This window comes from Acomys russatus, chromosome 3 (assembly GCF_903995435.1).
Source record: "Acomys russatus chromosome 3, mAcoRus1.1, whole genome shotgun sequence".
In the NCBI taxonomy this organism is placed as follows: domain Eukaryota; kingdom Metazoa; phylum Chordata; class Mammalia; order Rodentia; family Muridae; genus Acomys; species Acomys russatus.
In genome coordinates this window covers 17,857,387-17,883,656 of record NC_067139.1, presented here as the reverse complement: position 1 = coordinate 17,883,656, position 26,270 = coordinate 17,857,387, and the positions used below count along the sequence as shown (strand labels likewise).

Here is a 26,270-nt window from a genome sequence, read left to right as displayed (position 1 = left end):
CAAGCCAAGGTATGGCTTTTCTATTGTCTTAGGTGTTTTTTAAATCTGCGGACACTCACGTCCCTCTGCATTTTGGCTTCCCTGTCAGTGGAAGCTGGTTTGATCTGGAGTTTCTTCCAGTTTTAACATTCTTAGGCTTCTCTCCTCTATTTCTGTGCTCTGTCTGAGTTGCTGCTGTACTAGTAAAATCAACAGTTTTTCCTGAGTCAAATTCATTATTCATGTAAAATGATAGAAAAATCAAATAAGCAAGCAAAACCTCCACAAGTCTTATATTACAAAGAGATGGCCTGTCAGTCACATGGATGATAGCTGGCATTTGAAGCCTTTTCCCTTGAGATTGTGTCTCAATGGCTAAAGCCTAGCCAGTCCTTGGTGTGGAGACTTCACACTGAAGTCATCCTGACATAGGATGCAAGCTACTCCTCCGTGCTTGTGCCTTAATGGCTCTCCTGACGACCACATCTTGGTGGCTCCTTGCCAGCTACAGCTTCCGTCTCAAGCAGCAATAATCACAGTTGCCGTGGCTGTTTCGAGGCTACACATATGGTCAGCTGTTTCGAAGGTTCTGGGTATCCATGCCACTAGCTCCTTCCTTCACTCCCCTCCCATCTCTGCCTGTGTTATAGCACTGAGCTGGCTGGGATCCAGTGCATGAGACACTACCCACTGGGCACCAGGCCTCTGCCCTTCTTTTTGGCTGGGGGTTGTTCTCCACCAAGGGAGAGTGACCAGTTGACTGGGTCTCTGAAGCTCTCCTCCTCAGTTACTGGGCAGCATACACCTGCCAGCTGTATGAGGTGATATTGATGATGCCGGCTCTACAACTGCTTGCGGTGGCAGGAACTGTTAATGCTTACAGCACTTACCCTTTTTGGTTTTGTTTCTGTTTGTTTGTTTGTTTTGTTTTGTTCTGTTTTTTTTTGAGACAGGGTCTTGCTGGACTGGTACTCACCATGTCTGGCTCTAAACTCACAGATTCATCTGTCTTTGCCTCTGAAGTGCTGTGATTGAAAGCACATACCACCATGCCAGGCTAGCACAAACAGTTTAACTCATTCGGTGCCAACAGACATTTATAAATTGGGTGCTTTTTAAAAAACTATAACAGTGATAGCACTTTCATGATAACTAGTTGTAGCATGCTACCATAGCCATGTGTGTATTATTCCACTTAGTCCCCACAGAACCTCTAGGAGTAGGCAGTAGTATGTTCTTCAGAAACCGAGTCACTGCTCAAAGCCATCCTGGCAAGCTAAGACCTCAAACTCAGGCTAGGTGACTCCACCCTGTGCAATCACCCATGCTGGACCAAGTATCTGTAAACCTGCGCACACAGCCACGAACCAAAGACTCCTGTCAAGTCAGGGAATACAGCCGGGAGATGAACTGCATCCCGCTGTCAGGTGATTTCCATATTGGATTCTCTGCATCCCAATGTGCTTCTGAATTGTCCATTTAACACTATTTCCATCTCTTCATTGCCTTCTTGCACCAAGCATTACCCTTTCATGGGGAACTGTCTCATATTGTTCTGGTTTTGTTTGTTTGCTTGTTTTTTTAAGAACACCCCCTCCATTGTTTTAAGGTGCAAAGAAACATGTTTTAAAGATTTATTACTATGCATGGAAACTGCATTTCAACAGGACCACTGTAAGGTGTGGATTTGCTCTTTTGAACATAAACCAGACATGTGACATTTCCAAAGCTCCTTTCATTGCAAAAGCTTTGACGTTACAGATGCTTCATGCTGGAAAGGATTACCTAATAGATTAAACTGCCCCTTCAGACACAAGCATTCTGTAACTGAATGTCTCCAGGCTTAAATCTTAGCTATTCTATTCTTGCAACAATTACAAAAATGAAAAGAAGAAAGGGGGAACTAGAGTGATTCCACGTAGTTTGCAGCAGTTTGGATCTTAGCGTTCCCCACAGGCTCTCATGTAGAGCGTGTTCCCTCCTGCGGAGCAGATGGAGCAGACGGGAGGTGGTGGAACCTTCAAGAGGTGGGGCCTAGTGAAAGTGCATAGGTCCAGCTTATTCCTCTTTCTCATCTTTGCCTTACCAAGCTTTCCTCTCAGGATTCACGGCACCACCAGCCTTAAAGGCAGTCATGGACCAGAAAGAACTAAGTCACAATACATTTTCCTTCTCAGTAAGCTGATTGTCTCAGGTGTTTGACACAGTGACAGAAAGCTGACTAAACACAGAGCTATGTATAAACTTAAAGAAGTTAATTCTTGCTGGAAATCTTATTAATTTTTCAGATAAACAAAAGGAGATATTTGTCCACAGCTAAGGTTCTATCACCTGGTTCTGAAGCTGGAAAGAGAACTGAACAGTCTCCCCTACCCCACCCCCACCGCCACCCCCTGGCTCTGCTGGGGCTGCAGACCATGGAAGCAGAGATTTCTTCCTGTCTTGTCCTAGAAGTAAAATGAGTCCCAGGTAGACCCATGCAGACAGGGGATAAAACTCTCTATGGTGGCTCTCTTTCTAATGACCTCCTCTTCAATTAGAGATGGAGGTTTCTGCAGCCACACATGCAAAGGACTTGAAGGAAAACGAATGCTGTAAAAGTGTCAACGTGAACCTTTTTTCACATGGTCCTGTCTGGCCTTTACACTTATTATACGAGGACTCATATGGTGTATGATAACCAGCCTCTGTCCACACAATAACAGTGTGAGGATAATGGCTGCGTTTATTCATCATGGAGGAATGCTGGAAAACCCAGGGAGGAATTCAAGCCCTGCAATTAGCAAAGGAACCATTAGTCCATGCAACGTACCATCCGGCAGATGCCTAAACTGGCTTATGCCATCCACCCACTTCTCACAGGTTTTGGCAAGGTAGTCATATCCATATAGGGCTTCCAGAGGTTTCCTTGCCTTCTCACTCCATTTAGAAACATCTCGGATACCTGGAAAACCAAAGTGTGGACCGGAATGAGTCTAGTCTCACACTAAAGTATTTTCTGGAAGTAACCTCAGCCTAGGCCACCTGTGGGCATCATGTTCACTGTCACACCTGCTGGGAAGATCTTTCCCAGTACCTACCTGGCTCACTCACATCCTCTAGGTCCCTATTCAGATGTTAGAGAGCCTCACCCCCACCCACATGCCCTCTGTGACTTTTCCTTTCCATCTGCCCCGCTTAGCACTTATGGCCACTTTGGAGGGCTTTCTGCCTTGTTCCTGATTGTCCGTCTTCCCCTAGGGATGCATGCCAGGTGCAAGGGTTTTGCTTTAGGCTGGACCTGCACTGGAATAACATGATAAATCATTAGTGAGTGAATGAAATCAGACCTGAGTTGAATGTTTTCTGCTAAAGATAGTAAAAGGAAACATTTATCTAACTAGTGTCTCTGGAGTGAGAATCACTTTTGGTTCCCAGGGTGTTTGTATAACAGTTTCTTCCAAGATTGAAGCATTACATCCTGTAGAAAGCTCCTTAAGCAGGAAGGTAAACTATTCAAACTACCTTCAGGAAGTCCCTGAAACTGATCAGATTCACCAGGCGCCTACTTGCTAGAGTAAGCAATAAAAGCGAAGAGTCCACTTCAGACTATAATGAAAGCTAAGCTGCAAAGAAGAACCTCAGAGAAAAGCTGCAAAAAAAGACTCTGAGACTAGACCAGCTGCCTACAAGGAGCAGAAACCAGCCCAATTACATGGAAGAGATTTGAACCAACTGAGGTGCTTGGAAAGGACACTTCCCAACCTGTTGAATTACCCATGGGCTGTGCAGTGTGTTCCAGGTCCCCAGCTTTGTGAGTGGTCACCCATACTGGGGAGGACTCTGGTGATGCAGTTGTCTTGGCGTCATTTCTGTCCCTTGGAAAGTGATAGATTGGTATAAAGCTCATGGTTCACCAGGCTGGACTTTAGTGGTGTCCATACTTTGGTCTGTCATGGAATCTGCATCTGGGGTGAGGAGACCTGTGTATTGCATCTCCCCAGGAACTGTTTTGCCACACAGCATAGGGGGAAACTGTTTCTAGGAACCCCTGTGGGCTCCAGACCCTCTGGATGCTCCAGCCCATGACGCAAAATGGTAGAGAATGTGCACAGCTCCTCCCACATACTTAAACCAGCTCTACATTATTTAATTTCAACTCATGTAATTTAAATGCTATATAGGAATTATACTATATTATTTAGGGAAATCATGACCCAAAAAGTCTGTATATGTTCAAAGCAGAGGTAATGTATTTTTCAAACATTTTTGGCCATGGTTGATTGAGCCACAGATGCAGGGAAGGGCCAGCTTTTTAGAGAAGTTTTTCTGGTACATTGAGAAACAAACAAATGGTCCATGTAAGTTGTTCTGTTGAAGAAATAGGTTGTAGAGATAACTACTAAGTCTAAACTATATTATAGGTAATTAATTCATAACCTCTACTCCCCCCCCCCTGAGTTTCTCTGTGTAGCCTTGACTGTCCTGGACTCATTTTGTAGGCCAGGCTGGCCTCGAATTCATAGCAATCCACCTGCCTCTGTCTCCTGAGTGCTGGGATTATAGGCATGTGCCTGGCTAACTAACTTCTACCTTTAAAATAATGCAACAAATGTGATTTACTCAGCCTGATCTTTTCTGTATTTCCTTAAGCACTATGGTCAAGATTCTGGTGCTCCTGACCGTAGTAAATGCTGTGTACGAAAGTGTTTAGCACATGCCCTGTCAAAAGACACACCAGAAAGGTCAGGTGACATCAGTACCACACACTGATGTCAGATGGTAATTTCTGCAGAGTACTGACAGTGCCTAGCACCTGGCATGCTCTCAAGGTATCCTGGGTGAATGGACATACCCAAGCGAGGAAATCATTGTAATTTACAGCTATACTGCCTTCTGAAGAGGTGCCTGCCTCTGCCTCTGAAGACTGGTCTAGATATCCAAAGGGAAGCCAGGGTGCGTTGACTGCAGAAACTAGAATGGTTGAACTGTTTGGCAAACAGACAAAAGACTTCAGGGAGGGGTGTGGTCAGGTGGGTTAAAAAAGCAAGAGGGAAATATCAGGAAGAGGAAGATTTCAGAATAAGGAAAGGGGAGTTGGGAAAGCAGGGAAAATGAAAGAAGCTAGCAAGATGTGAAGAAGGCCTGGGGGAGGAGGGGTGCAATGGTAAAACCCCTGGCACATCTCCTAGTCCCCCAAATACAACAACAACAGCAGCAGCAGCAGCAACAATAGCAACAACAACAGCAGCAGCAACAACAACAACAACTTAAAAATTGAATGTGGGCACCTACACTGCGGACTGCCTGGCAGACCACACGCTGTGAGGGGCCATCTTGCAGTAGAACAACCCTGTCTTCCATGAAATATAATTATTTTTAAAAATTCTTCTCTGGGGGCTTAGTGGTTAAGAGTATCAGCAGTTCTTCCAGAGGACCCAGCTTCTACTCCCAGCACCCACATGGCACAGCTCACAACCATCTGTAATTCCAGTTCCAAGGGACATGCTACCTCTTCTGTTCCCTGTGGGCACCAGGCATGCACATGGAGACACGCATAGATGCACAACACTCACACACATAAAATTTAAAAAAAAAGTGTGTGTGTGTGTGTGTGAAGGGATTGTATGTTTGTGGACATGTGCACATGAAGGCCAGAGGACAGCACTGCGTGTCATTCTTTCTCATACACTGTCTCCCTTGTTTTATGAGACAGGGCTCATAGGTTAGGCTAGGCTGGCTGGTGAGGGAGGCCTGTCTGCTTTTACAGCACTAAGGATGCACCACTACACTCAGCCTTTCACATGGGTACTGGGACTAGAAGTTAGGGTCTCATGCTGGCGTCGCAAAAACTTTACCAACTGAGCTTTCTCCCCAGACCCACAAAATACAATTCTCGTGCCTTAACAGCCATAGTAACTAGTGAATATGTGTGAGTGAATCCATAAGAGAAACAGCAAACTCTGACAACAAGGGCAAGAAGGGAGGGTGAGTCGGCAGTGTGTGTGTGTGTGTGTGTGTGTGTGTGTGTGTGTGTGTGTGTGTGTGTGTGTGATCAGTAAGAGGAGCCAAGGCCAATCTGAGTTCATGCTCACTGTTTCCAGGCAAGAGTGACAAGCTGTCACTTGTCATATGGTCTGTGAAGCCACAAGTCATCAGTTTCATCCACTGGGGATGGTAGAAGTGTCTCCACCAACATGAGGTAAACCAACCGTCCACGGATAACCGAGTGCACAAACTAACTGGCAGATTTGCCCCACAGCATCTGTAAATATAACCCATGGGTGGAAACCAGGGCACCACAGCCCCAAGAGGCACCATGAGAGAGTCTTCGCAGTGCGGTGGACAGGAAGGGAAGGCAGGGAAGGCAGTGCATACTAGAAATCACGTTGTGTGGCCTGGTGACAAATCTATGTTGCTTGAGAGCATAAGCCTATGTGACCAAAGCTCAATGAGGGGAGGCAGGGTGAGCTGGGATGGAGCACATGGAGGAGCTGGGGAGAGGCAGGATGAGCAGACGGAGGAGCTGGGGAGAGGCAGAGGGAGCACACGGAGGAGCTGGGGAGAGGCAGAGGGAGCACACGGAGGAGCTGGGGAGAGGCAGAGGGAGCACACGGAGGAGCTGGGGAGAGGCAGAGGGAGCACACGGAGGAGCCGGGGAGAGGCAGAGGGAGCACACGGAGGAGCTGGGGAGAGGCAGAGGGAGCACACGGAGGAGCCGGGGAGAGGCAGAGGGAGCACACAGAGGAGCTGGGGATAGGCAGAGGGAGCACACAGAGGAGCTGGGATGGAGCACAGGGAGGAGCTGGGGAGAGGCAGGGTGAGCACAGGGAGGAGCTGGGGAGAGGCAGGGTGAGCACAGGCAGGAGCTGGGGAGAGGCAGGGTGAGCACAGGCAGGAGCTGGGGAGAGGCAGGGGGAGCACAGGGAGGAGCTGGGGAGAGGCAGGGTGAGCACACGGAGGAGCTGGGGAGAGGCTGGGTGAGCACACGGAGGAGCTGGGGAGAGGCAGGGTGAGCACACGGAGGAGCTGGGGAGAGGCTGGGTGAGCACACGGAGGAGCTGGGGAGAGGCAGGGTGAGCACAGGGAGGAGCTGGGGAGAGGCAGGGTGAGCACAGGGAGGAGCTGGGGAGAGGCAGGGGGAGCACAGGGAGGAGCTGGGGAGAGGCAGGGTGAGTTGGGATGAAGCAAGGATGCCAGCAGCATCTGTCTGGGAGGCTCCAGCAGGCCCACAGACAACATAGTTCAGTTATGCCAGAAGAGCTGAATTATAATGACTAAATATTATATTTTTAAAAACCAATGAGGAAAAACAAGTTCCTTATGACGTGAAGGCTGAGAACTTTTGAGAACCCAGAGCTCAGCACAGTGTCCCCTGCTGAAGCACATGGACTGCTGAGGGAACAGCGCGAGGCCCTTTAATACACTAGCTTTACGTAGATCTTTGGAATGAAAGGTGTCTGTGAGAATGTCAGATCTGCGTGAGTCTTCAGGATCCCAGATGAGGAGGCACAAGATCTCAGGGCAGGGAAATGTAGCTGCTGCAGGGGAAGCCAGAGGTCTTACCAACAGTGCTTGAAGCAGAGGCTTGGAAGTCAGACTGAGCGGGTAGGAGTCCCAGCTCCTAGACTTACTGTTGTGTGAAACTAGGTAAGTTACTTAACCTCTCTGTGCTCATTTCCTCATCAGAAAATATGAGTTATATTAACACTCTGAAATAAAGAGTAAGCAACTACATGAAACTTGCTGATAACAGTGCTTGGCATGGAAAACGTGCTCAGAAAGATCATTTTGCATTTATATATTTACTTCCGTTAATTTATTTAAAGAGGGAGCCATTTCTGTCCCAAAGCATAATAACTACCCAAAATTAGTAATTATGTTTCATAGAAGAATGCCCAGAATAACCAATTGAATCGAACTGTTTGTTGATTCAAAACAGAATTTGGATCCCAAAAAAACTGATGTGTCCCCTCTCTTCCTTTTAGAATGTAAGATCCATGTTAAACACTATAACCATAATGAAAACTAATTAAGTTAATTCAGTAAGCACCAAGAAAGTCTACTAAGTGCCTGTCCCCACCAATATAAACTTGGATAATGTGATGGTTTGAATGAGAACAGGCCCTAAAAACTCATATATTTGAACACTTAGTCACCAGCTAGTGGAACTGTTTACGAAGGATTAGGGGTGTGGCCTTGTTGGAGGACGTGTGTACTTGGGGTGGCTTTGATGTTTCACAAGCTCATGCTATTCCCAGTTAGCTCTTTGTGCCTCCTGCTTCTGGACCAGATGTGAGCTCTCAGCAACTGCTCCAGCACCATGCCTGCCTGCCTGATGCCATGCTCCTCGCCAGATGTGAGTTCTCAGCTACTGCTCCAGCACCATGCCTGCCTGCCTGCTGCCATGCTCCTCGCCAGATGTGAGCTCTCAGCTACTGCTCCAGCACCATGCCTGCCTGCCTGCTGCCATGCTCCTCGCCAGATGTGAGCTCTCAGCTACTGCTCCAGCACCATGCCTGCCTGCCTGCTGCCATGCTCCTCGCCAGATGTGAGCTCTCAGCTACTGCTCCAGCACCATGCCTGCCTGCCTGCTGCCATGCTCCGCGCCAGATGTGAGCTCTCAGCAACTGCTCCAGCACCATGCCTGCCTGCCTGCTGCCATGCTCCTCGCCATGGTGGTTGTGAACTGGAACCCTCTGGAACCCTGAGCCCCAAATTAAACACATTCTCCTATAAGTTGCCTTGGTCATGGTGTCAGAAAAACAACGAAGACAGTCGGAATACGGCTTTCATCTTAAGAGCCTTACAGCCAAGACCTTGCAGACGGAATCCATGGCACAGAACCTGTCCCTGTCACAAGAAACGCTGCCAGGACTCCTGGTTTCTTGAAGCCGCTGAGCTCTGAACTTTACAATGCGGTGCTCTTCCATGATGACATTTATTGCTAAGTAGGCTCAGTGAAAGAGATGGTAATAACTACCGGAAGCCAGAACAACCAGAATACACTGTAGTGGGACTGCCAGCATCGCTCCACATCGTGTGAAGTGTTTAAGTAAACCAAGCACACGCAGAACGCAGGAATGGTTTGTTATCTGGGTGTAATACAGCTGCGCCAGGTGTGGCAGAATATTTCAGGATTCTTCTCACTGTGGCACACAATTTAAAGCTTAATGATTGATTTCTCTGGAATTTTCCATGAAAGATTTCGGATCATAGCTGAGTGAAGCTACAGAAAGCAAAGCCAAGGTAATAGGTGGCTGTGTTCCAGTCCGAACCCAGTGTGTGCTATGCTTCCGGGTGAATCATTTACCAGGGTAAGACATTTAGCAAGAGGAATAGGCCAAGAGGAAAGACTGAGCTCAGGTTTTAGACATATGGAGGTATCTGTATGGCAAGCAGATAGGAAGAATGAAACGAAGAGACCAATATGTGGGGCTCGGAAGCCAGGAGAAGACAGAGAAGGGCATAGTGTGAGAACAGAGCTGGCGTGGTGGAGTGTGCTTGCAATCTAAGCTACTCAGGAGGCCGAGGTAGGAGGCCTGCTGGAGCCCAAGGGTTTGAGGCCAGCAGGAGCAACACACTGAAATGCTGTCTTTAAAAGTGGGGGAAGGGCTAAAGAGATGGCTCAGTGGTTTAGAGCACTGTCTGCTCTTCCAGAGGTCCTGAGTTCAATTCCCAGCAACCACATGGTGGGTCACAACCATCTGTACTGGAATCTGATGCCTCCTTCTGGTGCGCAGATGCACATGCAGATAAGATCAATCATATACATAAAGGAAATAAATAAATCTTTTTTAAAAAGTGGGGGAAATGAGGCTTGTGGGATAGGTTGCTTAGTACAGTGCTTGTCACACAAGCTTGAGGACCTGAGTTTGATCCTTAGAACCCACATTAAAAAAGCCTGAATGTAGCAGTGCACACTTGTAATCCAGGTTCTGAGGAGGCAGAGACAGGCAGATCCCTGGGGCTCCCAGGCCAACCAGCCTCATATAAGCTGGGAACTCCAGGTTCAGTGAGAGATCCTGCCTCAGAAAACAAACCACACCCCAAGTAGAACACTAGCCTCCACGCACCCACGCCCATACACCTACACACACAGACACACGCACACTGAAAGAGGAGAGGATCAAAAAAGAAGGATGACACTTGAGGACCTCAATGATACTGCCCCACATATCAAAGCCAGAGAGCAAGCAGGGAGAGGCCATGAAAACAGTGGCCAGAAAGCTGACCCAGAGCAAGCCTGAGAAGAGCTTGAGACTGCTTTCAATGGCCACAGGGAGGGCGGAGGGAGAGCACAAAGCAGCCAAGGGTTTGGTTACACGGAAGGCACTGTTTCCACTGGACTGCTGGGTCAGAGGCCACCTTTCAGGATGAGGAAGTGGCAATAGCGGTTCGGGAGGGAAACGGAGATATCCCAGACAGTAAGGAGTATTGTGGGACTGAGAGAGCTTTTACTTTGTTTCAGAAAGCAGGGAAAGAAAGTCCGAGCCATGGTGATAGAAAACTTATTCTACAGGGACTAAGGCAAAGGAGTAAAATTTGCCCAGGACTAAGCACCACAGTGTGGGCATGTGCAAACAGGGTCCATGAGGCTCAGGGGCACCCTCTCAGAGGTGGTACCCTAGGAGCTGGGTATTGGGGTGACTACTGAGAAGGATGGACTGGGAGAGGGCAAGGAGCATCAAGGAGAAGCAGCTCGTCAGTGAAGGAAGCCCACAGGAAGATAGAGACAGGACAGTCAGAAGGTGGAGTGGAGCCAGACTGGCGGGGGCCAGCAAAGCTGAGTGGACTTCTTTGAAGTTTCTAAAGGTTTTTGTTTTTTGTTTTTTTCAAAGTGGGAGATGGAATCACTGATTATTGCCTTACAAAGGTTTTTTTTTTTTTTTGCTATGGAGGACAGACTATCCCAAGAAGCCAGGGCTCTGAACTAGGAGGGTGAGGGAGATGGTGGCGGAGGGAGATAACACTCAGGAGCCAGTGTGTGGCATCAACAGAACCAAGTCACCCTGCCATGCAGAAGGAAGAGGACTGAGCCCTCCAGGGAGGCGAGGGCGGTCAGCAGAATGACAGGGGAAGGGCAGTGAGTAGAGATGGGGTCGGGGTTCAATTTTAGAACAAGGTAGTCCATGTCCCAGGGTATGAAATAAAACTTCACTTAAAAGAGCTGGAACTGTTCAAATGTTCTCCAAGTCTAGAAGGAATTAAATATTAGTAGCAGGAAGAAATCTAGGAAACCTCAAGTATTTAGAAATTAAACATTACATTTCTAAATACCTACAGGTGAAGGCACAGCCTGAAGAAATATTAGAAAAGATATTTTGAAACATCTTTTGATGAGTGAAAATGTAACACAGTAAAGTTTGTAGGTGCTGTGATGGCTAATCTCCGTTGTCAATTGACTGTACCTGAAACCAACTAAAACCCAAGGTGCTAGGAGGAACTCCTGTGAGGGATTTTCTTAATCAGATTATTTGAAACAGAAGACCCATTCTACACATCAGTGGCAGCTTCTGATGGTAGCCCAGATAAAAGGGCAAGAAAGAAGATTTCTTTTTGCCTGCTTGACTTTACTCTTTCTGGCAAGTCCATCTATCCTGTTGTTGGTTGTGTTGGCTCATCTTATGTCAACTTCACACAAGCTAGAGTCATTTGGGAAAACGGAACCTCAATCAAGAAAATGCTCTCACCATATTGCCCGTGGACAAGCCTGTGGTACGTTTTCTTTACTGATGCTCGATGTGGGAGGGCCTGGCTCACTGCAGGTGGAACCCCATGGGCTGACTGAGCAAGCAAAGAGAAAGGAGCAAGCCAGTAAGCAGCATTGCTCAAAGGCTTCTGCTTCAGCTCCTGGCCTCAGCTTTCTGCCTTGAGTTCTTGTCCTGATTTCCCTCAATGACGGAGTGTGACCTGAAAGTTGTAAAGTGAAATAAACCATTTTTCCTCCTACTTGCTTTTGGTCATGGTATTTTATCACAGCAATAGGAACTTGTAGTTATGTTATATAAATATGTTTTTGTTTTAATCCCAAGTGTGGGATATGAGGCTGCCTTAGTTTGTCTATAGCTGATAATTGCCTCATGTGGCTCAGAGAGGGGGAGTGGTCCTTGCCAGCTGGAGTTAGTGGAATTCTGAGGACTCTGGGAGAGTATAAATATCAGAGCCTAGCGAGAGGAAAGAAGGAAAAAGAAGGCTGCTTGTTCATCCTGCTATGCTTGCTGTTTGCTATTGCTGGACTGTTGATATTCTGGTGACTGAGACTGATATTTTCCCAAAGAACTCAACAATCCTAACCAGCTGGAACTAAGTCTAAAGAGGTCTTTGTCCCCTGTCCCTTCTAACCTTCTTTCTCTCCTACCTAGGGTTGGGGGATTGGAAGGGAGGTAGAGGCATTAAGGAGCCCCAAATAAAAGAGTTAAAAATTAGTGCTTACAGGAACCCTAACTAGGACACTGCAGCATTCCTTCATCAATATTCAAACCACCTTCCACAGAATTCCAGTGTACACTGAAGACCAGCAGTCATCCAAGACTTCCGCAGGCCTTCAGAATGGGACTGCTAAGATGTCCAGCCTTGCCAACGGAGACACTACTAGATTCTCAGTTGCTCCAGGGTGAGAAAATCCTTGTTGGGCTACTCAGACTGCCTCCTGTAAGTCAACCTAATCCCTTTATATACACAGGGGCACAGCTCTAGAGGAAAAAATTTACAGTGTTAAATGATATATTAGAAAAGAATAAACATCTCAAATCAATAATCCAAGAGTTTGATTTTGAGATCAGAGGGAATAAAGCAAGTCAGAACCCAGAGCAAGCAGAGGGAGGTCAGAAACAATGGAAGACAGGAAAAGAAAACAAACAACCAAACAAAAACAAACCAACCAAACAAACCCTGTGGACACTAAATGCTGCTGCTCAGAAGAGATCAGTGACTGACCAGGCAAAGAAGAGGTGACACACACATGACCAATGTGGATATTGGGAGGTATTTTTACAGACCTTCCAAACCTAGATAGAGAGTGACTCAAATATCTAGAGAGCAGTGAGAAAGTACCACCTACAAGTCCACAGTACCCACTGTCTGTGGCAATATTACATTTGCTATAGAGAGAACTATTCAGCAGGGAGAACCAGAAGGACCACAATGCCACCAAAGGAGAGAAACCACAAATGCCTATTTTAATACAGTTTGTGTGGCAGGATATAGCATAGTGAGGAGGAACTACAGGTCAAGGGAGCAGGAAGGAGGAGGAGTAATGTTCACTTGTTGAGGCAGAGACCAAGGGCCCAGTAAGAGAATGCAGAAGAAGCAAAGCCATCTAGTGCCAGAGGCAGCAGGGGCTCGTGGATGGCAATGGTGGAACAAGCTACTCTGCACAAAACAGACTCTGAGCCAGGAGGGAGGATGGTGAAGACAAGTGGAGGCCAGATTAGGATTGCTTTCTAAATCATCTGTCATGTCCGGATTTCAGAAGGCTCTAAAAATAGGAAGAGCACAGAGAACTAGGATTCCAGAACAGGATGTAGCCTCCAAGTAGCTCACAACGGGAATGTCAGAACACCTGGAAGAGAATTAGCATGAATAGGGCTCCACAAACTTTTCTGTCAGGACCAGAGAGTAAATATTTCAGGTTCTGAAGGCCAAGATGCCCATCAAAGACACAATATAGCTACAGTGGAGGAGAGAAAATGGGCCCACTAGGACTGAACCTCTTCTGTTAGGCCATCTACACTTTAGTAGAGACACAGGGAGCTTCCAGTGAGAAAGGGGGGCTCGTGATGGGCCAGGGAGGCAGGTAGAAGTGGTTGGAAGTCTGGATAGCTTCTCTTTTGCATCAGTCACCCCCCCTCCAGCTCTGGGGAACCCCTCTCTCCTTCTGAGAGCATGATCCTCCCAACCTAGGTTTGCTAGAGGTTAAACAATGCCAAGGCTGGGTGCCTAGCAATTGCCAACATTCTCATATGCTCTTCTATTGGTGCAAGTCAGGCAGCGATGCTGGGAGAATAAGAAAAATGAGGAAGAGTTAGGATGTAGATGCCCGAGTTTGGTCTCCATCTCATGAACTAACTTTTCACTGATGCCTCAGATTGACAAAAGCAAGAGGAAGGCTGGAGCCGAACCCCAGGCTGCAGGTCACTGGCCCCACTCTTGTGCCCCTAAAAACCTCCTAGAGAAGCTTAAAGGAGACTTTAGTCAAGAAAACTGCACAGACTGTTGGAATCAAAATAGAGGTTCATTTTTCAGCCTAGTGCTTCCTTTAAAACTCATTCTATTTCATGTATTCATTCATTCACTCATTCATGATTTTTTATTTTGAGACCAGGCCATGCTACATTGCCCATTCTGGCTTCAAACTCAGGACTTCTTCAGCCTTAACCTCCCAAGTAGCTGAGATTACTGGCATGCACCACTGCAACCAGATTTCACATACTTTAAATGAGGCAATGAGTAACACTTCTCAGCGTCCCCTCCTTCCTTCAAGCTCACTACCCCGTGGTTGTGACTGTAAATACTGTTTTTCCAGAGCTTCAGCCTGAGTCATCCAAGTTTCACTTCTGGAAATAGAAAAGTATCCATTTCTAGGTTGGTTAAATTATATGACTTTCCTGCAAACTCATTCTTCTTTTGACCTTAGAGCTGTAGAATTGGAAGTGGATGAGACGTGACTTGTCAGTCAACACATATCAAAACAAGAGATGAGGAGGGGGGGGGTCGTCATGACAACGTCTAAGGCTGCAGAACTTACCCTGGTAAATCCTGCTGTCTTCCTCAGTGACATAGGCATTTGCTCCCCAGATCACCATCTTGCGGATATAGGATGGGTACTTTGCAGCAGCAATGAGCGCAGTTATGCCGCCATCACTCCAGCCCAGGAGGGAGACCTGCTTGAACTGCAGTGCCTGTGGGCAACAGAGCAGAACACAGAACACAGTTACTGCTCCGTCTTGGCCAGCACAGCAGAAAGCATGGCACAGCTGCCACTCCATCTGCTGGAAGAACCTGGGTGGTGATCAGAATTCTACAAGTCTGCCACTCGGAGGCCTGGTGTCAGTTACCTTTGCTACAGTGTAACTGTCATAGAACCTTGAGTACACAGTATTAGTTTAACTTACTCAGGAATCACATCTTCCGGTTAGATAAAATGTCAAACAGAATCAGCAGCAACCTGCTGAATTTGGGCGTGGCAAGCACTGTGTGTGCATGCTCTTGAGCAAGGCTTGGAGGGCAATTCTGTAGACTGGGGAGGAGCTTAAGATAAAATGAGACAGGGTATCCACTGAAGCCACAGCTGTAACTGTGGGAAAGAGCTGGCTGTGGACAAGAGGGAGCATGGTGTCATGGCAAAGCTGCATCCGTCCTTGGATGAATTAACCAGGACCCTGAAAATGTGCTCAGCAGAGAAAACTGACAAAGGCTTCTAGAAGTAAAATGCAGTATCAGAAAAGACTAAAGTTAAGGAGCTAATAAACGTTAGTCAGTATACTTGGTGGGATCACACATGTATGTACATACTTTGGATAATCATTTGACTTTAAGATGCCGAATAAGAGTATTTATTTTCCATAGCCTTGCACATTGCCTCTTACAGTCCTTTACCAGGAGACACACCCAGGACATACACAACATTGCTTATAATCACAAAAAGTGGCAAATATTCATAAACAAGTTAGAACAAAAAGTAGCTTAAAATTAAGTCAGTCATTTACCACCAGGTGGTGCATGGAATGAAACAGTGCATGCACCTAGTGAAATACAACAGCTCTCTTGTACCTGCTGGGGTTACCTCACCAAGGATCCCTTGTAACACAGATGGTACCAAGAACTATCTATAACTGTACATGCAGCATAGAGTGGATATGCCGGGCAGAGGATGTCTTAAAAACTGGGTAGGATGGAGGCAGGAGGAGTGGGCAGCATCACACTTCACTGTACCACTCAAAATGTCATAGGATTTAAAACTTTATGGTAGAGAGCTACAGATAACATTAATGAACTTGCATTTCAGAAAGACAGAAGGAAATATTTGGAACAATTTTCTCATAAGGAAAAGATAAATGTTGGGGATGGGGGATTGATGCAGATAGTTTCTGTTGGCAAAGTGTTTGTGGTACGAAGTTCTCCCCCAGAACCCATGTCAACAGCTAGACTTAATGGTGCATGCCTGCAACCCCAGCTGTGAGGGGGTGAAGACAGAGGCTCCCTGGGGCTTCCTGGCCATCCAGTCTAGCCTACTTGGTGACCTTTAGGCCAGTGGGTGACCTTGTTTCAAAAAATAAGGTGCAAAGCAACTGAGCAACAACAGTTGATGCAACAGACATGTTTAACCTATTTGAACATTATGCCGGATAGACATGTAATGGAACTTTACTTAAACCCCTGGCATGTACAGTTTGCTTGTTTATGTTCTAATGTATAAACTAAAATAGGTTGGTCATGGGTAACTGAAATCACAAAGCACAGAGAGGGGACAATGACAGCAAGAGTGTGTTTGTCAGAAAGGAACCAGCATCTCCTTAACACATCTTCAGTGGAAGCAGCAAATTGGAAGGATGTGAGGCAGGTGTGATGCCATCAGCACCACATGACTGTAAGCCCATCACCACTCAGGAGGCAGAGGTCACCCTGCTACCCAGTGATTGTGAGGCTAGCCAGCAAGGTCCTGACTCAGAAAACCAAAATAACGAAACAACATATTGTGTCTGCTAAAAAGCACCAACCCATTCCCCACCCCCACCCCCCGCAAGATAATTAAAGGCAGGATAAAAAATGGATTTCTCCACCTCCATTTTGTATCTTCTTCACTTTGGGTTGGATTCCTGCTCAACTCTGCATTGTAGGCATGTGAAGCATTCAAGGAGAATCTGTCTAAGGGCAGGTGCTACCTAGCCAAACTTAACCCCTGCAACTGGCTAGTTCTGCTAGAGTCAACAGAGAGGAGGCAGCTTCAATGGAGAAAATGCCTCCATAAGATCGAGCTGTAGGCAATCCTGTTATGGCATTTCCTTAATTAGTGATTTATGGGGAAGGGCTCAGCCCATTGTGGGTGGTGCCACCCCTGGGCCGAAGGTCTGGGGTTCCATAAAAAGGCAAGCTGAGCAAGCCTCGAGGAGCAAGCCAGTAAGCAGTACCCCTCCACGGCCTCTGCAGCAGCTCTTGCTTCCAGGTTCCTGCTCTGCTTGTGTTCTTGCCCTGACCTCCTTTGATAATGAACTGTGAGGTGAAAGTGTAAGTCAAACAACTCTTTGCTTCCCATGTTGCTTTGGTCGTGGTGTTTCATCACAGCGATGGTAACCCTAATTAGGACAACCCCCTCAAGGCTCAAGGCACAGACATTAAGAGCAGTGGTGGCATCTTACTGTCGCCTTTTATAATGTCCGGTTCCAGACCTGTGCGCACTGTCCTGAGCCTGAAGTCAGCTTAGATTCCAGAAGGGCAGAACCTTACAGACAGATCAGCCGGTGAGACTACCCCCAGCATGGGCGGTCATGACTTCCTCAGGCCACCTTGCCGAACCAGAACTGAGATAACACGAGACCACGCCTTGACCAAGACTGCTTAACTATGCAGACTTCTCGGCTGCCTCTCCAGTTCTTGCTCTGCCTAAACCCAAGGCCCATGTCAGTGCCCGCGGAAGGGCTGAAGGGCTTCCTCTCCATCTTCTCCGAATGATGCTTTTGTTTAAAACGCTTTCCTGTCTCTTTATCACCTCTTGTTGCTTTCTTTGGGGTGAGTGCCTACACCTGGCACATTGGAAGCTGTGGGGTTGAACCACGGCTTAGGACTCCAGTGTCATCTGTATAAAACTGTGTTTTGCTGTGTGTGGTCTTGTAGGCCTACAATCCTAGCATGTCAGAGGCTGAAGTAGAAAGGTCGAGAACTCATGGCCTACTACGACTACACGATGAAAACCTGTCTCAAAACAAAGGAACGCAAAACAAAACTAAAACTGCACTGACGTGTGCCATGAGACTGGCGGAAAAGGGGGAAGAGCCTTGGTTTCTTGGCAGTAGCATCGTGAGATGGCATTGCCTTCGTAGAAAGAAAGAGCACCAGGAATTAGGACCAATGAAGATGGGCCCAGTCATCTGGCCCCGATTCCAGCACTTCTTGAGTCTCACCTTCATCAAGTCAACAGCATCCTTGGCGTCCCTTTCAAAAAAGTCCAGAGGGAAATCTCGATCTGGGGGTCTGGACTGTCCGTATCCTCGAGGGTCCCACGCCACCACCGTGAAGCGCATCTTATTTAGACTCTGAAGCTGAGGTGCAAAATCGGTCTTTCCGCTTCCTGAAAACAGCCAATGGGTTACGTTCCACTGCATGTCCTCAGTGTCGCCAACACAGCAGAGCGAAACCGAAGCAGCAATCATCTCAAAACACAATTCTTGGTTCTCTTCAAAGCTAGCCAGGAGAACTCTGGGAAAGTTGTCACTCCTCATGGAGTTAGGACCTGCCTCCGGTCTCCCCCTAGTGGTGACTTTGAGGAAGACCTCAGCACCAGTACTTTTTGTAGCATTTTTGATACCCTTTCAGTTTAGTCCTCACACTAAACCGTATTGAAATGAACGTTCATATTTGATAGTTTCTGGGTATCCTCTATCTCTTTTCTCTAAGGAAGGTGACTTAGAAATGGTGGAGATCCCAATGACATACAGTTAGAAAGCCTCATACTCCAGATGTTTTTTCATTAAGCTTATATGAAAATCTCTCTCTCTCTCTCTCTCTCTCTCTCTCTCTCTCTCTCTCTCTCTCTCTCTCTCTCTCCCCCCCCCCCCCCCCCGCGCGATTTTTTTTTTTTTTTGAGACAGGTTTCTCTGTGTAGCCTTGGATGTCCTGGACTTGCCTTATAGACCAGGCTGGCCTCAAACTCACAGAAATTCATCTGCCTCTGCCTCCTGAGTGCTGGGATAACAGGCGTGAGCCACCGTGTCAGGCTGATATAAATGTCTCTTAAGAGTTTATATTTTAGGTACAACCAAAACAGAGAAAGGTAAATTAAAACACTGAACCGTGTGCCTTTAAGAAATCAAATTGTGCTTTATCAAACCAGCATAAAGGAGGCTATGCCAAGAGCCTGTTTGTGGTGGCCCTGACTGGCAATCCCCATCTCACTGGTGGGCCACCAGGGGTGTGATGTGCTCACATCCACTGTGTGTGTGGAAGGTCACTTGCTAAGAGCTCCATCCAGCGGCAGGTCAGCACTGACTGCGCAGTTTGTGTGACTTCTAAGCATTCAGCACTCAGGCCACAAATATACAGGAAATGTTGCCTGACCAGACAACTAAGCTCACTTCCTGTGGTCAAGGTCCATCGCACAGGTCATTTAAAAACCCAGGCTAAAGGCAGACCAATGGATTTCCAGACCTAGTATATTGCTCTCTCACAGGAGCTTCTTGTATGTCCCTGATCTTAAAGGAACCATGCTGAAGGAGGGGCAGGAAATAAGGGATTGGGGGGAGGGCTACTCATGTTAAAATAAACAGTTTCACAAAGGAGGAAACATTTGCTTTTTGACCCGTGTGCATGCACTTGAAGACTAGGCCAAGAGTACTAAAACCTTAAGCAAGTGTTTCGACGATATACATAATTATTAGTACATGATTTTGAGTGGCCCATGTGGACTGGAGATCAGGGTAGGAGAGAGACTCCCACTGTTCCACTTTAAAGCTTTGGAATCACAGTAATATTTCACAGAAGTGAAGAATTATATTGGTAGATACTCTGTGTCATTAATGACTGCAATGATGAAATAATAATAATAATAATAATAATAATAATAATAATAATAATAATAACAATAACAATAACAACAGTAATAATAAACATGGTAAATTGATTTTACTGATGACTAAACTGAACATCAGCTTTTGGAGTAACTATCTCTTCGATTATGACAGTTTAAGATTATGGTGCTAAGTGTCCCAGCACTCTCTCACTTGCTGCATTGGTACTGTATCAACGGAGGCCTGGCAAGTAGGACCGAAAGTAGCTGAAAATTTTAGCATCTGACCTTTAGGAGAAAGAGGCAAGTCACAACCTAAGTATATTTGGCGTGTCCCAAGATCACTGTAAACTCTCTCTGGAACATCCTAAGCCTGGACTGCTCTTCTGTGAGGTAAGACTGAGATCCAGCGGCTTTACTGTGCTCAACACACTGAAGGCGCTAATGTGCTAATGTGAGTTTGATTTTGAAAACGACTTTAACTGGCCAGGTACGGTGGCACAAACCTGTCAATCTCAGTAGGTAAGCTTAGCTTTAGAGTAAGATCCTGTTAGGAAGAAAAAAAAAAAAGGTCTTTTAACACCCCTCCCCCCTTACTCTTATTAAACAAATCAAAGACAACTGATCCAGCTGCCTCCTATCTTCAAGTCTTACACTCCAGAGAAGCCCTGGATACCAGGCAAACTAACTGGGGTCCCTGCTCCCCACCTCACTGTCTTCATCATCTGCTCCTTCTTTGGACCCCTGTTTCTTTGACCCCTGTAACCCTCCCAAATAGTAGGAAAGCATTTTCACAGTGTGCTTAAATGGGGGAGGAAATGGGTAAAGACATAAAAAATTAATACAGTAGAAAGTTACTTATTTTCCTAAACCACTCAACTCTGAGCGACGTAAATTTCCCTTTAGAGCTTTTAGCAAGCCCCAGAGCAAACAATCGATGCTTGGCATCTCACATCGCGATACATCACCGAGAATCTACAGCCTGCAGGAGTGGTCCATGACAGTTAAAATCCATACATACCCAACATCCCAGGAAGTAGGAGAACTGCATGCTCCCCTTCGCCCACTCGTTGGTAATGCAGGTGAACGCCATTCACAGCTAGCTTGGCAGAAGTTACTGCAGTGCTGGAAGAGAAAGAAATTCCCAAAGGAAGACTTATTTATCATGCCAAACTGACGTATTTACTGTGACAAAGTAGCATCAGCATCCAATTCAGGCACGTAACACTGCTTTGCTTTGTGCCTCAGTTATCCAATCCAGGTTGTGTCTTCATAACAGACTGCAAATCTGAACACTGTCTTCCTGTTTTTGACCCACTGTGGCACCCAGGAGTTCGCCCTCTGTCCTAGTTAAGATTTTTCTTTTTTGTCAACTTGACACAAGCCTGGGTCATCTCAGAAAAAGGAACTGCAACTGAGATAATGCCTCCATTAGATTGACCCAAAGGCTGGTCTATGGGGCATTTTTTAAACATTCAGGACTGGTGTGGGAGGGCCCCGCCCACTGTGGGTGGTGCCACTCTTGGGCAGGTAGTCCTGGGTTGTCCTAGAAAGCAAGCTTAGTAAGCTGGTAAGCAGCATTCATCCATGGTCTCTGTTTCAGCTCTTGACCTTATGACCTTTCTGCCCAGTTCCCTGAGGGTGGGTGGGGGTGGGGTGGGAATGGATGCCAGGACAGATGCTAAGAGGACTCACTTTTCTTGTGGGCGTTTAAATCAATCACTGACTTCCTTTTTCTTCTACACACCCCCACGCCATCTCTGTCCTTGGTTAGAATGATTACCAAAATGTGGCACTTTTGAAAACACAAGGTTTTCTGTTCCTTGTACCGGTTTTATCTGATTCGGTAAGTTCAAGTAATAAAGAGTACAAGCTGGACACAGAGGCACACACGAAATCCCAGCACTTGGAAGGCACAGGGAGGAGGATTCAAAGACAGCCTGGGATATGCACGGGAACTCTGCCTTAAATATTAGCAATAAAATTAATTTTAAAAATGGTAGCATGTGTGTTGACTATTGGTACATCCAATATTAGCATATATTTCCTGGGAATTATATGGCAAAATTGGGAAATAAAAAGACCTAAAATGAGCTCATGTACACAAACACCAGAGGAGCAATAACAAAGCCATTAAATAACAACCAATGAGACCAATTTGTTTTTGTTAGCGTCCCATTCCTCCGAAGAATTGAGTTTTATTGTTAGGATGGCTTTACACATCTTACAATCAAGACAGAAGCGAATACACACTCTCTACCAACAAAGATTCACTTCAGCACAGTTCACCTATTGACACATCTGCTTTGCTCAGCTGGAGAGAAAACAAAGACCAGGAGGATTTGCTCAGGGAGGGCTGGGTGATGTTGGAGGCACCTGGGCCAGATACAATTTCCTTTCTGTGTTTTTTGCATCTCCTATTAACTGAAGCCACGCCCTAAGCAGCTGACCAGTGTTTACTGGGCTCATGTTAGCAGTAAAGCACACAGTGCCATCTCCTCCTTTTACTGCTCCCCTGTGCACTAAAGCTCTTTTAGGGGCTCCCTTCCCTGTAGTACCAAGAACGTGCTTCTAGAGCCATTTTTGCGCTATGCAGGTACTCTGTACAAAGGAAACCCTTCCCCATTTTCCTCAGTGTACAGAGCCAGTGGGTTTTAGGGACTGGTGTGGCTGCCAGAGCCCTGAGCGCCACTGTCTCTCCCTGGAGCACTGGTTCACAAAGGTATCTTTCCTTCAACTCCTTTGATCATACTCAAGCTTCTTGGTTAAAAAACAAACAGACAAACAAACAGACAAACAAACAGACAAACAAACAGACAAACAAAAAAAGAAGACGAAGAAGAGAGAAAGAAAGAAAAGACAGAAAAAAACAAAACAAAACAGGCAACAAGTCTAACTTATTCCTGCATCTGGCTGGATCTACGTTTTGGTTTCCAATTCCAAATTTCTTTCTAAATTATCACCACCTAACGGGAGTAGAGACAGGGACACCGGGTAGCTACAGTTCTGGTTACTAGAAACTGCAGCAGGGGAGGATTTGCAAAGGCTTGGACTCGGCTTTGGTGGAGAGAACAAGAAAGGACATCCCAGGCTGGGCAGAGAGATCTGAGAGGAGAGAAAAGTGTCTTTAAAGAAATGCCACAGGAAGGTAAAACTAAGTAAGAACATTACAGGACAGCACTGCTGGGAGACCATATGGCATGTGCAGAAGTTCATGTTCCGCCGGGCAGAGTGAGAGGAGCAGGCAGCAATAGAAACCCTAACTAGGACAAACAAGCATCTTGTCTAGAGATGAAAGTGGAGATTGCTTAGCAAGATACAGCCTCACTTTGAACAGCTTTACTGCATATACTCTGCTTCTTATAGAATAACCATGAGTCACCATATGAGCTGCTTGATTACACAAAGTTTAGTAACCTCTTTTCTATACTGTGCTATTATTTATATATGTTAAATTTCAAACCCTGGAGAAATGGCTGAGGTGTCTAGTACCACATCCAAATGGACCTGGCCTCCAGGTTCTCCCAGCATTCCTTGTCCCTACTTGTTACAGGGTATGGCTGCCAAACTCTGTCCTCTACCTTGCACTATCCAGGCTGGGGTCAGCTGCCCTTTTCCCAGAGGCTCTTCCTTATATAATCCAGATATTTTGGGTACCTGCCCCGTTTTTTGTACCTTTGACCTCCTGGCTGTTGTACTTGGTTTCCCTTTTTCACTTTCCCTCCCCGTCACCCCACACGGCTCAGGGTCATGACCACCCTAGACTATCGCAGATGTGTCTGTCTCTGACTAGGCTCTCCCACACATCTATAATAAACTTTCCCTGTCATCATACCTAGGGGCAGTCACATTCTTTCCTTTCCTTTTTTCTTCCTTATTCAATATGCTCACTATTTACATCATTAATTGTACTTGCTAATTATTTTTATTTATTCTGTGCTAGGCCTTCCACAGTCATTGCTTCAATTACAAAACCTGCGAGGCTGGAAATCCGAGAGGTTGAGTTAGTGTACAGTCACGCAGCTAGGAAGGGTCAATAATACAGCTACTTAAAACTGTGTGAACTGAATAGGCTATGATTTCTCTTTAATCTCATGGCAGAACTGAGTCCCCAGCAGGGCAAAAGTGCTGGAGTGGCAGTCAGTCTGATTGTTTGAGAGGAAGGGTTGGACCTGATTCTCTGCCTGGGCCTCCTTAGACCAACTCAGAAGATACTGTTTTCAGACTGTCAGATTCAATAAATTACTAATTTGTTGAATTAAAACTCCCCACAGAAAAGACTTTTTGAAAGATCACAGAGCTCATGAAGTGAGGAAAGGGTCAAAGTTCCAAGCAGCAGACTTACAAGCAACTCTGTGGCTCACAACTCAACTAGCTGCGGCCTGCACACTGGTTGTGAAGAGGTCTTCACGGCCCATTGTTAAGCCACTGCCTGGGGCTGCAACCTGGCTTCAGGCTTAACCAGCCAGAGCTGTTTCTCAGATTACAGGCCATGTCAGTTGTTCTAAAAGGCAGGGCAAGACCGGGGGACACCTTCATAGAGATCTTTCAGGAAGCGTGGTCTGCGGTACAGCTAAGTGAATGGGACTCCGAACAGCCATAAAGTCGCCTGTGAGTACGACATTAACACATCCCCAATAGCCTCATTCGACCCCTTCGTGCAGTCAGGAAACTGGGTAAAATGCCTACTATTCACTGGCAACTTACACAACCATAGCCACCGCCGTGTTTCTCCACCTGTTCATTAAAGAAAGTGCGGAGGTCACGTAATCCTAAAGTGAGAAAAGAAACTTAAAGTAGATACAGAACCGACGAGCTACCACAATCATGCTATGAACGGTTAAAAACTGGATCGATTTCTTCTTTCTACTTCTAGATTATGTGCTCAAACGATCGGTTTCTAGTAAAGTTCTAAACGCCAGTCACCAGTTGTCAATGGTCTGTTGACAGGAAAACTGTACCTGTGCACTGCATATGTCTGCATGTATTTATGGCAGCAAACGCACAACTTCAGCCTGCTCTATCCACATTTCTACTCAGATTCTCTTGAGACGGAGCACCGAGTCTCAAGACAGCAGGTCTCCATGAATGTTACTATTTTATCAAAAGGGCTGGAGTGGAGCTTGGTGGGAATTGGAAGGGAAGTCGCAGTTTTCTGGCCATCCCGCACCCACACATTAGAACCTCTGGCAGGAGGGCCCGGGGACTGAATTTACACAGTTTCCCTAGCAGCTTCTCTTGCACAAACAAGATTAGCAGGCAAAAGGACTCAGGAAACTTGGGCCCTGCCACTGAAGCATGTTAGGTAGCTTTCTGACGAGGCAGGAATAATTATTGTCCCCAGCAATTAGCTAACAGACATCGGGTTTGGGATCCGTGATTACCCAACGTCCCTCCCGGTCGGTCGCTTTGCTCCGCACTGAGGAGGCTGGACAACAGCCCAGCACCTAGAACCGAACCCCACGCACCCAAGTGCTGGCATTAGCTCTGCGGGATCTGGACACGGATTTGAGGAAGGGCCATCGGCGCCAGGAGCCCCTGTCCCTCCCCAGCCAGCGACCCGCGCACCCCGCTGCCCGGAGCGCGCCATTACCCAAAGGCCGCTGCGGGCTCGGCCTGGGGCACGCGGATCCCGGACTTCAGGGGCGAGAGGAGCAGCCGCAGCCGCAGGGCCGCGGGGTGGCCTGCCGCAGTCGCCATAGTTCCAGGACGCACCACCTGGCAGAAGGCGCATGCGCCCAGCTGGTTGCCGCTCATCTTGGGCTGAGCTTGAAGCCCCGCCCCCGGCCCGTCGTGTCACGCCCCCATCCCGCTACTCCCTTTGTCCGGCTTTCCTAGAAAGGAGCCTGTCCACTTACTCCCTGCTCTCCCAGGGTGGATAGTCAGTAGGCACCACTCCATGCTTGCAATTGCTATAGTGTGGAAAGCTATGAGGAGACGGGGCCACCTGTTGTCCTGCCCTCACCAGCTGAGAAATGAGAGACACGTGCACCACAGACCACCAATGCTTACTGCCCTTTGTTGAGAAAGGATCTCATGTAGCTGAAGCTGGCCTAGAATTGTAGCTGATGTTGACGTTGAGCTCATGCTGGGATTACTGGCCTGCCTCACCACACCTGGCTCCATTGCACTTTCCACGTATCTCCGTTTCCTTCCACGTATCTCCGTTTCCTTGCTGCTAGGCAAGCTTTTAGGTTAGCAGTGTTAACATTTACTATGTAACTCTTCAAGAACGCATCATCTGTACATCTTATTGTGCTAGCTTTATGCACAACTGTGACAAACATCTGGGAACAACAATTTAAATGGAGGAAATGTTCATGGTTTCAGAGCTTTCAGTCCAAGGTCATCCAGACCCATTGTAAAACGTGGGCAGTGGAGGTTATAGGTGAGCGGCGGAGCTGTACAGATGGATGAAATCACACCACGCAACAGATCCACTTAAGAGGTTTAAGAGAGAGAGAGAGAGAGAGAGAGAGAGAGAGAGAGAGAGAGAGAGAGAGAGAGAGAGAGAGAGAGAGAGAAGGGTAGAGAGGAGTTAGAAAGGTAGAAAAGTAGAGAGATAGGGAAGTGGAGAGAGGTAAAAAGA

At 46.9% G+C, this 26,270-nt stretch overlaps 1 protein-coding gene across 1 annotated transcript in view; it reads right to left on the bottom strand.

Moving 5' to 3' along the window:
• Positions 1 to 25,433, bottom strand: part of Bphl (biphenyl hydrolase like) — a 35,317-nt gene extending 9,884 nt beyond the window's left edge. Inside the window, exons 1-5 of the mRNA XM_051169855.1 lie at positions 25,275 to 25,433; positions 20,703 to 20,806; positions 18,081 to 18,247; positions 14,708 to 14,861; positions 2,792 to 2,923 (exon numbers count right to left, since the gene is read on the bottom strand). Of these exons, the coding sequence (XP_051025812.1) occupies positions 2,792 to 2,923; positions 14,708 to 14,861; positions 18,081 to 18,247; positions 20,703 to 20,806; positions 25,275 to 25,381 (664 nt within the window). The 5' untranslated portion in view covers positions 25,382 to 25,433. The remainder of the gene's footprint in view (positions 1 to 2,791; positions 2,924 to 14,707; positions 14,862 to 18,080; positions 18,248 to 20,702; positions 20,807 to 25,274) is intronic.
• Positions 25,434 to 26,270: the final 837 nt, after the last annotated feature.